Here is a 14289-nt window from a genome sequence, read left to right on the forward strand (position 1 = left end):
TTTGGTCTTCTTCCAGAAAGCAAGCTTCTAAACTAAGATTATTTTAAACATGCTTTTTAAAATTAATTTGATTATATATTTATTTATTCCAGGCCAGATTCTCCAAGTAGTTAGAACTGCAAATGGAGCTCAGTATATCATTCAGCCACAGCAGCCGGTTGTTCTACAGCAGCAGGTCATACCACAGATGCAACCTGGTGGTGTACAAGCACCTGTAATTCAGCAGGTAAAGAAAAATTTTTGAACAGACACATTTGAAGGAGAAAACTTGATAGAAATTACTAAAGAGAATTGCATTTTAAATTGAGCAAATTGAAAGAGAATACAAACTTGACAGTCAGAAATGGTATATGAAAGAAAAGAGAATTATGTTAAGAAGTGTGGGTTTTAAAAATGAACAATTTGGAAGTGTCATTTTCAACTGATATTTAAGTCTGTATCAAATTCTCATTGATCTCAGTTTAAAATTGCTTTTTTGTGTCCCCCGATGAGAAATATCATGTGTGTATAACTTTAGTCTATGCTCTAAAAATTACTATTAGTTAAATTAATTCTTTGCCACTTAGCATTTAGAAAGAAATACCTAGAAAACCTGGTTTTTTTAGCAGTGAATACAGTATGTCATGCCAAGATTTTTGTTTGGCTACAAGGTTGAGTGTGCATCCAGACTGCATGGGTACTGAATTTAATATTGTGTCGCAGTTCTGAAGTTTAGGCCTGAATAGTAATATGTAGAGAATTTAAAGTTAAATGTTTTACAAAGAAGGTTTAAGAAGTAATCTTTTATTTGAATTAAAAACTACTGAACTTGGAGCTCAGTATGGTGGAAGTGTTAATGTTTTAGAATAGAAAATGAGACAGTAGACTTCTTTAGGTTTAATGGTGCAAAATGCAGAAAATGAACACTAAATAATCAGAGAAGCTATATTGTTGAAGATGAAATTGTGTGTGATATAAATGGAATATTTGTAACTCTTGTTTCTCTAATTAACCTAAGTCATACTGATATGTTTTAATTGTTTTCTGAGGGTAATTAGTATGGTAGTGAGTTATGGTAGCAGCCACTGTACTTGCAATGATATTCCATCAGGTTTTGGCTCCTATCCCTGGAGGGATTTCCCAGCAGACAGGAGTGATTATTCAGCCTCAGCAGATCCTGTTTACAGGAAATAAAACACAAGTCATACCTACTACAGTGGCTGCTCCTACACCTGCCCAAGCACAGATTCCTGCAGCTGGTCAACAGCAACCACAGCAACAACAGGCGCAGCCACAAGCACCGCTCGTGCTCCAAGTTGATGGAGCAGGGGACACATCATCTGAGGAAGAAGAAGATGAGGAAGAAGACTATGATGATGATGAAGAGGAAGACAAAGAAAAAGATGGAGGTGAAGATGGCCAGGTTGAAGAGGTAAACATGACAATATTTCAGAAGATTGGGACATGCCTGTGTTTTGTTTTTAATTTTTCCACAATATTTGAAAGAAAACTATTTGCCTCAAAGAATGTTGTATTCTCATAAAATTATGAGAATATCACTTTATCCTCTTACTTCAGTTTCTTTATCTCTCATACTGATTTGGTGGAAACTTTTCATGCATTAGCAAAGCACCTTGAAATGCAGCAGAAGAGGCAGTGAGAACTGTAATTGTTGTGAATGACCTTGTAAAATCTTTAGTAGTAGTATTTCTGGTATTATGGAGAGGTCAGCCATGAGATTATGAAACCATCATAAAGACCAGAAATAGTCAACTGCATTTGAGACTGAATACTGCATACCAAAGCAAAGTTATGAAGGATAAAAAAGGGGAATGTGTTCTTTGTTCATTATTTTAGGAGTCTGTGCTTCAAATTCAAAATGCTTAGAAGTAGAGGGGACAAATAGATCTGGTCTGACCTGTATCTTACAGTTCAGTTGCTTTCTGTTACCCTAAAACAACTCTGAGAATTCAAATTTGACAATAAAACACCTTCTAGAAAAACAACTGACCTCGATTTAACTAAACCAAGAGATAGGAGCAGGAGTAAATACTCTTAATAACTTGTTACATTCTTAACTATGTGTGCTTAATTTAGACTTCAAATGATTTAGGTTTCAGCCAGTGGCTCTCACTAAACCTTTTTTTGTTGTATCAGAGCCCTGCAGAAAAAGAAATTGGGATATTAATAAACTAAAATTACTTTCCAAAAATGTGTGTTTGAACTGTCAGATCACTTCCACAGTTCTCTGCAGCCTTTCCAGTTACTTTAACATTCCCTTTAAAATGCTAGTATTGGGAACATACGTAGCATTTTATCATCTGTATCATCTATACAGTGTGTGCAGATAAAACTTCTGATTTTTATCAAGGAGTTAAATCACTTTCTTGTAATATGTCTACAGTGGTGTCTAACAGTGTTTTCCTGTTGTAACTTACTAGTGGGGTCCACATCTACTTTTCTGTTATGCTGACCAGCACTGATGTCAATCTGAACATGTTAGTCATTGCCCCATTGGGTATATGTCATTGTGCTTAAATATTAAGTGTTGTTTAATATTGTCTTAGTGCTAGGGTTCTCGTGGATTTTTTATATATGCCAGGACTTTATTTTCAGCATGTCAGAGATCTTTTGTTTTTTTGGCCCCCTTCCTTCATCAGCAGTTACATAACAAGTAGAGCAGTTCATTAAAGCTTGTTAAGTCACTTAAATAGAGTATTACTTTGGAAGGTATTAGGAACCCTGTGGTACACGTTTGTCTTCTCCCATTAGGATCTCCCCAGTATAGCTCATATATTTTGAAGCAGGTGGGAAGATGAGGATTATGTGGAAGACTTCAGAAAATTTGTTTTGCATTTAGTAATGGTTGTACTAGCTTTTGAAATATTTGCTGTTTACATGAGATGGAAAAAATTTCTGCTGTGACATTTTTAGCACAGTGCATAGGACTTAGCACATCAGAATGTTCTTTTGACTAATAGACACTGTCAGACACTTCAGAGAAGGACCAAGAATGATCTAGAAGTATCTAGTTTCAATATGAGCTTCAAGATGATCCTCTTACGTTCAGTTTGTAGCAGGCTTGTAGGCAGGGGTGAGAAGGTCATGCTGGGAAGAGGAAATTGGACACAACAGACTTGCAGTTCACAAGGGATATTTGTGTATATCCTTGGGGTGGCATTTGGTGATTCTGTAGACATGTTTTGATTAGAAAACTCCAAGCCTGGAAGTGCAGGAATGAAGGATAGTAAAGAATGGAAGAAATTGCTCAATTTAGAAAAAATTGAAGGGGTGAAGAGATTGTTGTTGGAAATGAGAAAAGTAATTCTTAAGGAATATGAAAATACTTACTAGAACATCTGGAGAAGTTAGTTTATATGGATCTATGCAAAATTATCTTAAAACAGTGTTTTTTTCCGCCTCTAAAAACTGTATGTGTTGAGTTCTATTTCAGTTTATGGTACATCAGACAAGCACAAAGAAGTCATGGCTGTTTCTATATCTATTGACACATAGGGAATGATGTGACTAATGTTGTGACTAATTTCCAGCACTTAGCTGCTTTAGATATGAAAACTTGTATAATGATAGAATATTTTTTTGTAAAGATTAATCGCAAGCACCAGAACACTTACAGTTAAGGAGTAAGAATGAGTGTTGTGACGCAAGGCTGTGGTGCCTAGATCCTGGCCCAGAATCTGGCCTGGACACTGAAATTCCACACTAAGGTTGGTAAATGCCTGAGGACATCCACAGCATGGAGGGCAGAAAGGAACTGCATGTCTGCCTTCCCCTGGAAAGCCTAATACTTTCAGCTTAAACACTTTTTTCAGGACCACAGTTCGTAGGCAGATTATATCCTCATACGAATAGTCAAAGTAACAAAGTAATAGTCAAAGCTATAATCTTACTAAAAAGCATAACTTTTTGTGTGTATTTCTTTCAGGAGCCCCTTAACAGTGAGGATGATGTGAGTGATGAGGAAGGACAAGAACTGTTTGATACGGAAAATGTTGTTGTGTGCCAGTATGATAAGGTAAAATCTCTATAGAAAAGAAAGAAGAATTTTGCTTTTTCTGTTCTTCTCCCTATCAAGTCATACCTTTTAAATGATATCTTTGTGTGACTATAAAGTACAGATTGCCTTGTGGTAATGAATAAGAGAAATTTGGTCGAACTTTTTTTTCCATATCACGTCTGTGTGTGTTCAACAAAGGGTTGCTCTTCTGGGCTCAGGAAAAGTGAAATACTGCAAATGAGTTTTGGTATGTTTGCTGTGGCTGTAAATGAAAGCAATAGTCAGTATGATTTAGGCTTGATGCAGAACTGTTCATTGATGACTGCAAATGTTTCTCCTTGATGACTGAACAGGTATCAGAGCAGAATGATCTTTCTGTGCATTCTTTTCAGAAAGGGCAATGTGGAGCACTTTGCTTATTTTGCTTTAAATTCTATTCAACTGTCTTGTCTCTCCTCTGTAATGACTAATTTCTTTTTGCATATTTGCCTAGAATATGCAAGGATTCATTCATGTCTTTTTTTTTTTTTTTTAATTTGTCTGGAGGCTATCAGACACCTTTTTCTGAGGTAGTATGCATAAAGTTTCTTTGATGTTGATTTTCTTCCTTTGCCTAGACTGAGTTAATTGGACCACAATGAATAAGGATCCTTTTTAAGGGAGAAAAAGACCTGCAAGATTTTTGAATAATACAATCTACATTATAAAGAATGACTTAAATAACTGAAGATTTCTTCTTAAGTTATTTTAGTTAAGTCAGTCTTCCTGACTCTGCTTGGAGTGGTCATCAGATTCAATAAACAATTTAAGATGCAAGATTTAAGATGCTGCAAGCAGCATCAGTACCTGCACCCCAGCTATCTGTTTCCTGCAGACTGTAAGCAAAAATTGTTATCTTCAAAGGGTCCTTACAGTCCATGAAGATAGTGAGGTACCTCAGAATGGCAGTCAAAAGCTTGTTGGGAGCTTCTAAAGCTAGAAAACAGAAACTACTCTGAAACTACTCTGAAAACCTTCTTAAGAATTAAGAATTTGAACTCAACAGGGAACAGTATCTATTGTGAACCCCTAGTGCCGTGTGCTCTGAAGAGATTTCACCACTTACCAATAGCTGTTTAGTTTGTCTGTATAAAATACACCGGATCAGCTCAGTTGTTCTGAGCAAAATTCTCCCTTGCACAATATGGTTTCTTGCAGTGGCCAGTAGTGGGTGCATCTGGGACAATGAGATGAGGGCAAATTGGTATCAATGCTCACAGCAAGCATGCTGCCATCCTTATAGATAGTGCCTTCATATTGGAGAACCAGCAGTGGATTATTTTCTGTTGTTAATTTGTCTGATTGTGAATTCTTGTAAAGTTTGTCTTATGACAATAAGTTTCATAACTGAGGTATGTGCGGAGAACTACCTTGTTTTGAACTCACTAGTTTCATGTGATACCTCCTAGCTTTTTATTTGGAGGAGTGAGTGGTTGCTTCCTGTCTGCCTTATTTGTGTCTTTTATGATTTTGTAGTTCATCATATCCCTCCTCAGTCTTCTCTGTTCCAGATCAGAGTCACAGTTCGCTTGGTTGCTATCTGTACAGAAGTTGTCCAAACTTTAGATCATTCTTTCCTTTATTCTCCATACTTATTTTATTCTTCTACATCCTTTTTGAGATAGGGAAGGTTGAGGGAGCTTCAGAGCTATGCATGACACAGGTGAACCTTGTACTTACTAAGTAATGTAATCATGCTCTGTAATATTTCATGTTTTTGACACCACTGAACAGAGAGCTGACATTCTCATCAGTCTTTCAGAACACCAGGATCTCATTTCTGAGTCATAGTTGTCAGCTCAGACCTGTCTCTTTTTGTATACACATAAGTTAGGATTCTTTTTTCTTCATTACTACCTTCATCTGTGTTGAATGTCGCTGCTGTTTTAGTACGCAATGAGTCAGGACAGTGATTATGTTCTGCAGGTCTTCGGTAACTATCCTTTTTTGTATCATGAGTGATCTTTCATCATTTTCCAGATGATCAGTGAATTCTTATAACCACAGACTCCAGCCAGCACAAATCTCTTTTGGAATGAGCTTATCAAACTGTAAAAACAGTGTTCTTACTCTTATTTTCCCATCTTTAATCAGTTATTTATTCATCTGAGGACTTTCCCTCTTACCTCATGGCAGCTCAACTGTCTCTGAGGGATTTTTGTTGAATGCCATCTGTGCACGTAGAGTATACAAGCCAGGCTTTTTCTTGTTCACTTATTTGCTGATTATACTAACTTCTTTTAGTTTCAAGTAAGCACAGAGCAAATAATAGCACTAATAATTGTTTCACTACTATGGTCATATCTGTTCAGGTGCTACTTTATTGTTTGGATTTACAACACTAATGATAGATGGTGAGACTTCCTGTCCTTGATGGGTCTTGAAAAATTGTGATGTGGCTTCCTTGATTTATGCCCTTTGTAAAAGGTGGATTGTTCTTGTTTTGTTTTGTTTTTTAAAGACTGGCTAGTTACATCTTTAATCTGCTGAAGTTCATGAAGTTTATGATCCTCTTTTCTCATTTAGACTCACTTCAACTTTATGAAGGATCCTTTCTTTTTTTGAATAACTTGTTCTGCTAGTTGATTGTGCTTTTGCTCTTTTATACATTTCTTTTATAAATTTCTTTTATACAAAGCCTTAAGCATTCCATATTTTAACTGGGAAGACTATAGTTTAAAGTTGAAACTTCTATCTTAAGAACGTTCAGCTTCATTCTGTCATCCTCAGTACCGTCTTTTTGTCTGGAGATCGTACTGTTCTCCCCTGGCACTGTCGGGCAAGAATTGGGACAGAAATCATCCTCCATTAAGGTGAAGGTATAGAATGTAAGACTAGTGGATATATTTCTTTTTCAGCTGTATCAACCTGTGTGTTTTGTGCTATAGAGATTTTCACACTGAAAAACTTGTAAATATCCACTTGCTTTTTAACACGTGTGTACTTGCTGAACTCCAGGGTCCAACTCCAATATTATAATAAGCAGAAAGTTGAATAGGTCTGACATCTCCCTGTGTATAAAGTAGTCAAAATTTGTTTGCATGCAGAATGGAGCTCACAGAGGTGAGGAGAGTAAAACTTGCATTTCTTTTGACCCATTCATGGCTGGTTTAAAGTGTTTGTTATGCTGATCGAAATGGAAATTTTGGGCTTTCAAGTGATTTCATGGATGTCATAACTGAAGATAATTAAAGCAGCAAAGGTGGATGGATGTATATTTTTCCATTTTTTTCTGTCCAACCAGCTCTAAAAATGTGCTGTATATGTTGGATTTTGGAATGCCCCTGTGGCTGCATGATTTCTTGACAGTTGCTATGACAGCTCTTACTAGTTTAAAAAATGTAAGCTGAAAATATTGACAGGTGTTTTTTGGAACTAAAGGCAGAATGGATTTTCAAGATGTTTTTAGTAACCTATTGGTGTCTAATTGTTGTGGGTTTTCTGCCTTTGTAATTATTTAAGCATTACTACCTATTTCTGATGCAAAGTAATATTTCAAATTTTTTCCTATTTTTAGATCCACAGAAGTAAAAACAAATGGAAATTTCACCTCAAAGATGGCATCATGAATCTTAATGGAAGAGATTATGTATTTTCCAAAGCCATTGGGGATGCAGAATGGTGAAGTTTTTAAGACAAAGCAAAAAAACAAACAAACAAAAACTCCCTGGAAGAGGAAAAAAATTCAAAAGCAGGAAAGGTTGAGACTTGGACATGTATTTCAACCAAAATATGTATCTGCACATCAGAAATAAAGCATAAACAAAACTATTGGAACAAAGATAAAATGTGGCAACAAAGACACTACTTCAGATGAGCAAGCCATGGACTGTAGCAGCTATAGCATTGTCTGGGAGCTGGTTTTGTGTGTTAGGAATACCTTAATTATCAATTCTACCTACAGGTACCTACAGCTGGTATTTAGCATGTAAGGCTTTGTCTCCCCCTTCTTCCCTTGGTTTAAGATTTTAAAATATTTCTTCCACTGATTGAAGGAACTCTTCCCTTTGATAGATTATTAATCTGAAAATGCTTATTGTGTGTACAAATCTTTGCTTTGAACACTTCCTTTTGGTAGTGAGGATGGTAAGAATGTTACTTAAACTGCGTGCAAGCTTTGTACAGAAGGGTAAGAATTAAGGTGTTAAATTTTAAATAACTTGTATAAGGAAAATATTTTTAATTCTGATAAGCTCATTAATTATTATATCTATTTGTTGTTTTCAATTCCATTCCCCATAAACAAGTTCTTGTTCCTAGCAGTTACAAAATGGTAAAACGATCATTTATATTTCAAAATTATTTTTATTTCATGTGAATGGCATCTTTTACTTAGGTCTATATTTTTTAAATACTAAGCACCTGTAGCTCCCCCCCAAAAAGTCAGACTGCTTAACCCTTTAACTGTATTTTTGCTGTTTGATGGTCATTCAGCATCACTGAACTGAAAGGAATCATAATAGTTTCTACTGACTTAAAAAGGCTTTGGAAACCTTTTGAATGAAATGTGTAGGTAATCACATAATAGATGCATTCCTTCACTTATATACTACATCTGTAGTCTAGACATCCACAAATATTTGAACAGACCACAGGAATGACTAAATTTTTAATATAAAAGACACATAAAAGTTCTGTTAGCTGCAAGTCTGTTAATCGAAGGTTTGCTTACTAAAAAGTGTAGCCTTAAGTTACCTGCAGCAGTTAATCTCTCTAAAGTTTCCAGGTGGCATGTAGTTTTGTGAAGAGAGCTGCACAGCTTTGAGAACACAAACTTTGTTAGAGTATCTTTAGGCTGACTTGGTAATGGAAAATCAAGTAGTCAGATGCACTAAACCTCATGTAATAGCTTTTTCACTTGCCTTTTCTAGAGTGATTTTTCTTTTTTTTTTTTTTGGAGAGGGTTGTTGTTGTAAAAAGCAGCAAAGTGGTTCCCCCCACCCCCACTCCCCTCTTCTTAGAATTGTGAACACCTTTTCTTCGTGCATTGGTTATTCTTCCAAACCCTGCTTTTAGAAATGCAATTTTGAACGAGGAGAGGGAATGGGCATTATACTTAAACTGTTGAGGAGGAATGTTCATGTGGCTCACCATTTCAGAAAATGCTGTTTTGTTTGGTGCTTGGGAGAAGAAAAACAGTGAAAAGGACACAGCAAAGATAATTTTAACTGAATTGGGGAAGAATTTCAGAAGCAGACATTTGACCCACAATTTCTGGCCTTTCTTCTTTCTTCTTGAGAATGAAACTATTAAAACATTATTTAACAAAGTCATAAGTGTATTTTAGCAGTATATAAGCACTGTTCTCATTTTCATTCTGCTTTACTTGCCACCAAGTGCATTCATAGTCTCAGTAACATGTAGAAAATTCAAATACATTGTAAAAAGGGTTTTTCTTGCTGTGACTTTTCACAGCTGTGGTCTCATTGACACAGACTGAAACAGTCTGTAGGCTGTGTCTAGAGCAATGTTTTTTAGTAAGCCATCCACATACATAAGCTTTTGAAAAGTTAATTTCTGGTTTTACTAATTCATTGTTAAGTAGTGGTATAATCACATAGAGTACATTTTTGTCTCGGGTCTTCAAGTTATCTCAAACCGACTGGTGTTTGTTTTCTTCTGAACAAAGCAGAAAACGTTTTTTTACCACTGTCGACACAAACTATGTATAACTACAATGAAATCAGTAATGTATCAGCTACTTCCTTTCCTCGTCTTTCCCAAATCTATTACATTAATCTACTATTATTGTCTTATAAAAGACTTCAAACAGATCCCATGACGCTGCACAACTGAACCAGTAAAAAGGAAAAAAAAATCCCTTTATCTATAGATTCCTGTTTATGCTACTGGAAACCAGATTACTGTACAATACTTCGTTTTCATACATCTTTGATTCTTCACCCACTTGTGTATACTAGAAGCTGCATAGCCTTTTTATTTATTTCTAAGGGATACCAGAACTTTAAAGGTAACTTAAACATAGCCTGTTTTGAAGGATGTTAGAAGTTATCTGAACTTGCACAGTCTCTTGCAAGCTAATTGTATGGTATGCTTGTCAGATAAGAAGTTTTGTCTTCAAATACAAGTACCTGTGAAGTTTTCTGAAAGCCAGTCAAACATGAACATACCAAACTGTGCTCTTATTGCTACATCAAGTGTTCCTTTTTTTTAAATCAAAAAGCATGTTTTAATTTCATTTTATTGTAGCGGCTTGCTGTAAGAATGTAGTTTGCTTAATTTTATTATTGTACTTGAATTTTTAATCATGGTTTTAACAATGTAACCGAACAGACCATTTCATTAGGTTCCACAGAAACCATTCCTTTCAGAGGGCAAGGGATTCCCATGTTCATAGTTTCCATAAATGACCCCCCCCGAAATAGATTTTTTTCATTGAAATACTTCAGTATTATGGAGGCAATTAATGATTTCAAGAGGGCTTATGTTTAAATTTGCACAGATAATGGAGCACCTTTTTATGATGGAAAAATATGGGGAAAGATAACTTCATAATTATAACCACAATGGCTGGTGGAAACTTGCAGAGGAACTAGGCAAAACCAGGAGTCTTGTGCCTTTTCAGTTTGCAGGATACCTATTTTGCCCGCATGACAACATTTTTTTTTTGGATTCCTGAGAGAGTAGATTTCTGCAGTGCTTCAATCATAAAAGCAACTGTTTTGCTGTAATTTTGTTGGATTTTAGTGTGTGCAGTCATTTAAAAACAGCTAAGTTGAAAACCAATTGAAGTATGTTTTCTGTTAAGGAGGTGAGGTAATAGAGAATTTAGTCACGTAAGGAACTTTATATTGGACTATTTAAATAAAAAATATGATTTTATTTCTCCCCCTCAGTTGCTGATTAGCGACAAGATTTCTTTAAGGTTTCATACTCCTTGGTCCTGCATTGTAATCAGGAGTTGCATTTGAACATCATTCAGTTCCCCAATCAAGATTAAAAGCAAAAATTGTGGTCAGTTGATTTCTAAGACTGTGATACATGATTCTGAAGCAGTTTCTAGAAAAGAGCAGAGAAAATACTGTGTCATATAATGGAATTTTTCATAAATGTTTTTGTATTTCTTCTGCAGAGTAGGAGTGTTAAAGTAAGCTTCATTGGGTTTTAGTTCTGTGAAGATAGTTTTACCACTTGGTAGTTAACAGTAATTATGGCACCATGAAACAATCTCAGAGTAAAATTCTGTAATTTCAGTGCAGGAGTTAGAGACCTGGTGAACTGGAGTCCATTTTGAGTCAATCTCTTTGGTTTATAAAAGTTCCTGTAAACAGAAAAAGCCCCAGAAACCTAAAAATCTCCCAAACCTCGGAGCTTCCCAATAGAATGCAACAAGACGTGCAGGAAGTGAATAGTGGTTGTAGGCTAATGACACTGGCTTAGCACTGGGCTGCCTTACAGAGCGTTGCGGGGTTGTGGTACCCTAACTGCCCTCTTCCCCTCCCATCGAAATCAGAGTTGTTTTCAGACTTTGAAATTAATGATTACAAAAGAAGATGAAGAAACTTGCACATTTTTATGTATAGGTGTCTCACATTTAAAGTCTTGTTTTCCCATTACTGTCATTTGGTTGGGAATTGTGTTTAAAAACAAACAAACAAACAAAACAGTCCTTTGGTTTCCCTGTTGTCTACTTTATTATTATTATTATTATTATTATTACTGTTTTTTAAAGCAGTTCATGCAGTGCGTCTTTCAATTATTGGTGGATTAGACATTGTGGAACAAAAGGAACTTTTTAACAGGAAGAACTGCCTTGGGTTAGCTATACGTACAGTCATCCTATGAGACATGTTCCAGAATGCATAGGGTACCAATAAAATATGGAGTGGGGGAATATCCTTTTTTGCTGTTCTGAGCTACTATTGTCAACTGCTGTTGTACATATACTGTTATGTGTAAGGGGGTAAATATATTTATTATGTTTGTAAAATTCATTCTGTACAATTGCAGATCAAGGTTGCTCCTCTGTGATATACAGGATATTATGTTTCAAAGGCCATGCTTGGAATACAATTAGAGAACTTAGTATTTTGATGTACTAAGACCTATTTTAAGTTTAATATTTTGCCTTTGCAAAAACTTTAATTAAAGATGTTATTTAAAAATGTTTGCCACTTCATTTACTATCTTGCATGTGCATTTGTTAAATATATGATGTTCAATGCAGGTTATAATAACACTGAAGAGTCTGAATTTATTTTCATAACAGTTTCTTCAAGCTCAGAGAAACTGTTTCTTTCTCTATCACCTACCTATTGAATTTGCTTTGTGGGCTCTCCATTTAGCGTAATTACACTGTTATATAAAATTGGCATTTTAATCTTGAGGCTAGATTTTCAAATTTATTTAATAATTATCTCTCTAGAGTAACCTGAGACTTAGATCTTGGGACAAAATTGGTTGAATAACTCAGTGTGCTATCTAGAACAAGAATCTTTTAAATGGCAATGCAGGACAGTCTTGATAAATAAAATACAGAGTTCTTGGAGGAGAACTAGCTGATTAAAAAGGCTTCACCAATGAAACTGATTTGACAAAATTGCTTTCCCGTGTAAGCAGGTGACATCCTTTTAGTTGTTGGCTAACAACAGTCTCTTGAGACTTGACTAATGCTTTATTTTTAAACCTAAAATTTGGACTTGAAATTCCAAATATATTTAGAGAAGAAGAATGTAGGCTGTACTTCCTGTATGGAGGGTTGTATTCTGGAATACAGTGATTCTGAAATAATCTTTTAGCTGTAGTGGTGTAACGATATGGCAAGGCAAGAATCATAAGGAGTGGTAATTTCTTCTTACATATGGGATGTTTTGTCCAAATCCTTTTCTTGCCATCTGGTAATCTAATACTGCTTTTCCCATAAAATGGGCCTTACAAGTGATTTTGAAAAGGATTTAGAGATGATTCTGAATAAACAAATATCAGAACTTAGGAAAAAATGGCCTGTTGTTCTGACCAAAACATTTTCAAAAGGACCTAAAAAAAAGAAAGTAGATCAGTGACAAATTAGTAGCAAACCTAATTTTTTTAATCTCTTTATGGAAAGATGAGAAAATTATTGTGAATTTTAACTGCTTTCCCAATTGTGCTGTGCCATGAGTAAAGTGTTTCAAAGGGTTCCCCCTCCTTTTTTTTTTTTTTTTTTTGAGAAACCAAGTGTATTTAAAAATAGCAGATTTTTCCAATCTTTGTTTTATATATATATATATTTATATATTATAGATTTAATATATATTATATATGTATTTTTATATAGTTTAATCCTTTTTTGCAGAAGTATGGGAGGATAAGAATCTTAAGGTGTTAGCCTAGCTTTTAATATAATTAATTTCACCTAGACATAATTCCTTACAGCTTGTCTTAAACTGTGTTAGTCTTGGAGTTTGTTTGGAGTTTTGAGGGTTTTCTTGGTTGTAAAAATGCTTTACTTATAAACTGGAGATTTTGCCAGTTGTTGTCAGAGCTGACCCCAGTCTTTTTTAAACTATTTTTTCACCAGTAATGGGATTATGCAAAAAGCACTCTAATCCTTTTAGATGCAATGACCCTCATCTATAGTACAGTCAAATGAACTGCAGTTGAACTACTTTGACCTTTCAGCATGGCTATATAACATTCAGAAAAGTATTTTCATGGCAAATTATTATTTAGAATGAAGAGTTCCCAATTATTTGTGAGGAATGCCTGTGCAATTAACTCCTCTTCTAGGTAGTAGTAATGTGCATGTCCTCACTTGCTTGAATTGAAAAAAGGCAATCTGAAATAATGTGGAGGTAATATGGCGAGAAGATAAATAACTGAAAATAGCACTTTGCTTTTAAATGATGCTGAGCTGTCCCTTACCTTCCACAACTCAAAAGCCACTTTCTGAAGATAAGTACTCTTCAAACAGTATTTTAAAATGCCTTTAAGTGACAGATTGTTTTTTTAAAAAAAAAAAATATATATGTCCATATATCTGGGGATTTTTTAGTGCAGTTTTGTAAACAAGAATTTATTAAAATCAAAAACAAGTATTTAATTCAGATAGGGGTATTTCAACAACAATGCCAAAATAAAGTTTATCATTAATTGTAAAAATCAAAATCTCTATAGTAAGTGTAAGTGTGGACTTGTGATTCTGTCAAGTTAGAATTGCTTTTGTTTTGCTTGAGGTGCCAAATGAAGCAGAACTGCACTGCAGACAAGCCCTCTAGATACCTGCAATAGAAGACATGTTGGGAATCCCTAGA

At 35.1% G+C, this 14289-nt stretch overlaps 1 protein-coding gene across 1 annotated transcript in view; it reads left to right on the top strand.

Annotated features, from left to right (window-relative positions):
- GTF2A1 (general transcription factor IIA subunit 1) overlaps positions 1-12162 on the top strand; it is a 29057-nt gene extending 16895 nt beyond the window's left edge. The window contains exons 6-9 of the mRNA XM_026111325.2: positions 93-226; positions 1091-1411; positions 3926-4015; positions 7554-12162. Of these exons, the coding sequence (XP_025967110.1) occupies positions 93-226; positions 1091-1411; positions 3926-4015; positions 7554-7661 (653 nt within the window). The 3' untranslated portion in view covers positions 7662-12162. The remainder of the gene's footprint in view (positions 1-92; positions 227-1090; positions 1412-3925; positions 4016-7553) is intronic.
- The last annotated feature ends 2127 nt before the right edge of the window (positions 12163-14289 follow it).

This window comes from Dromaius novaehollandiae, chromosome 5 (genome assembly GCF_036370855.1).
Source record: "Dromaius novaehollandiae isolate bDroNov1 chromosome 5, bDroNov1.hap1, whole genome shotgun sequence".
NCBI classification, from domain to species: Eukaryota; Metazoa; Chordata; class Aves; order Casuariiformes; family Dromaiidae; genus Dromaius; species Dromaius novaehollandiae.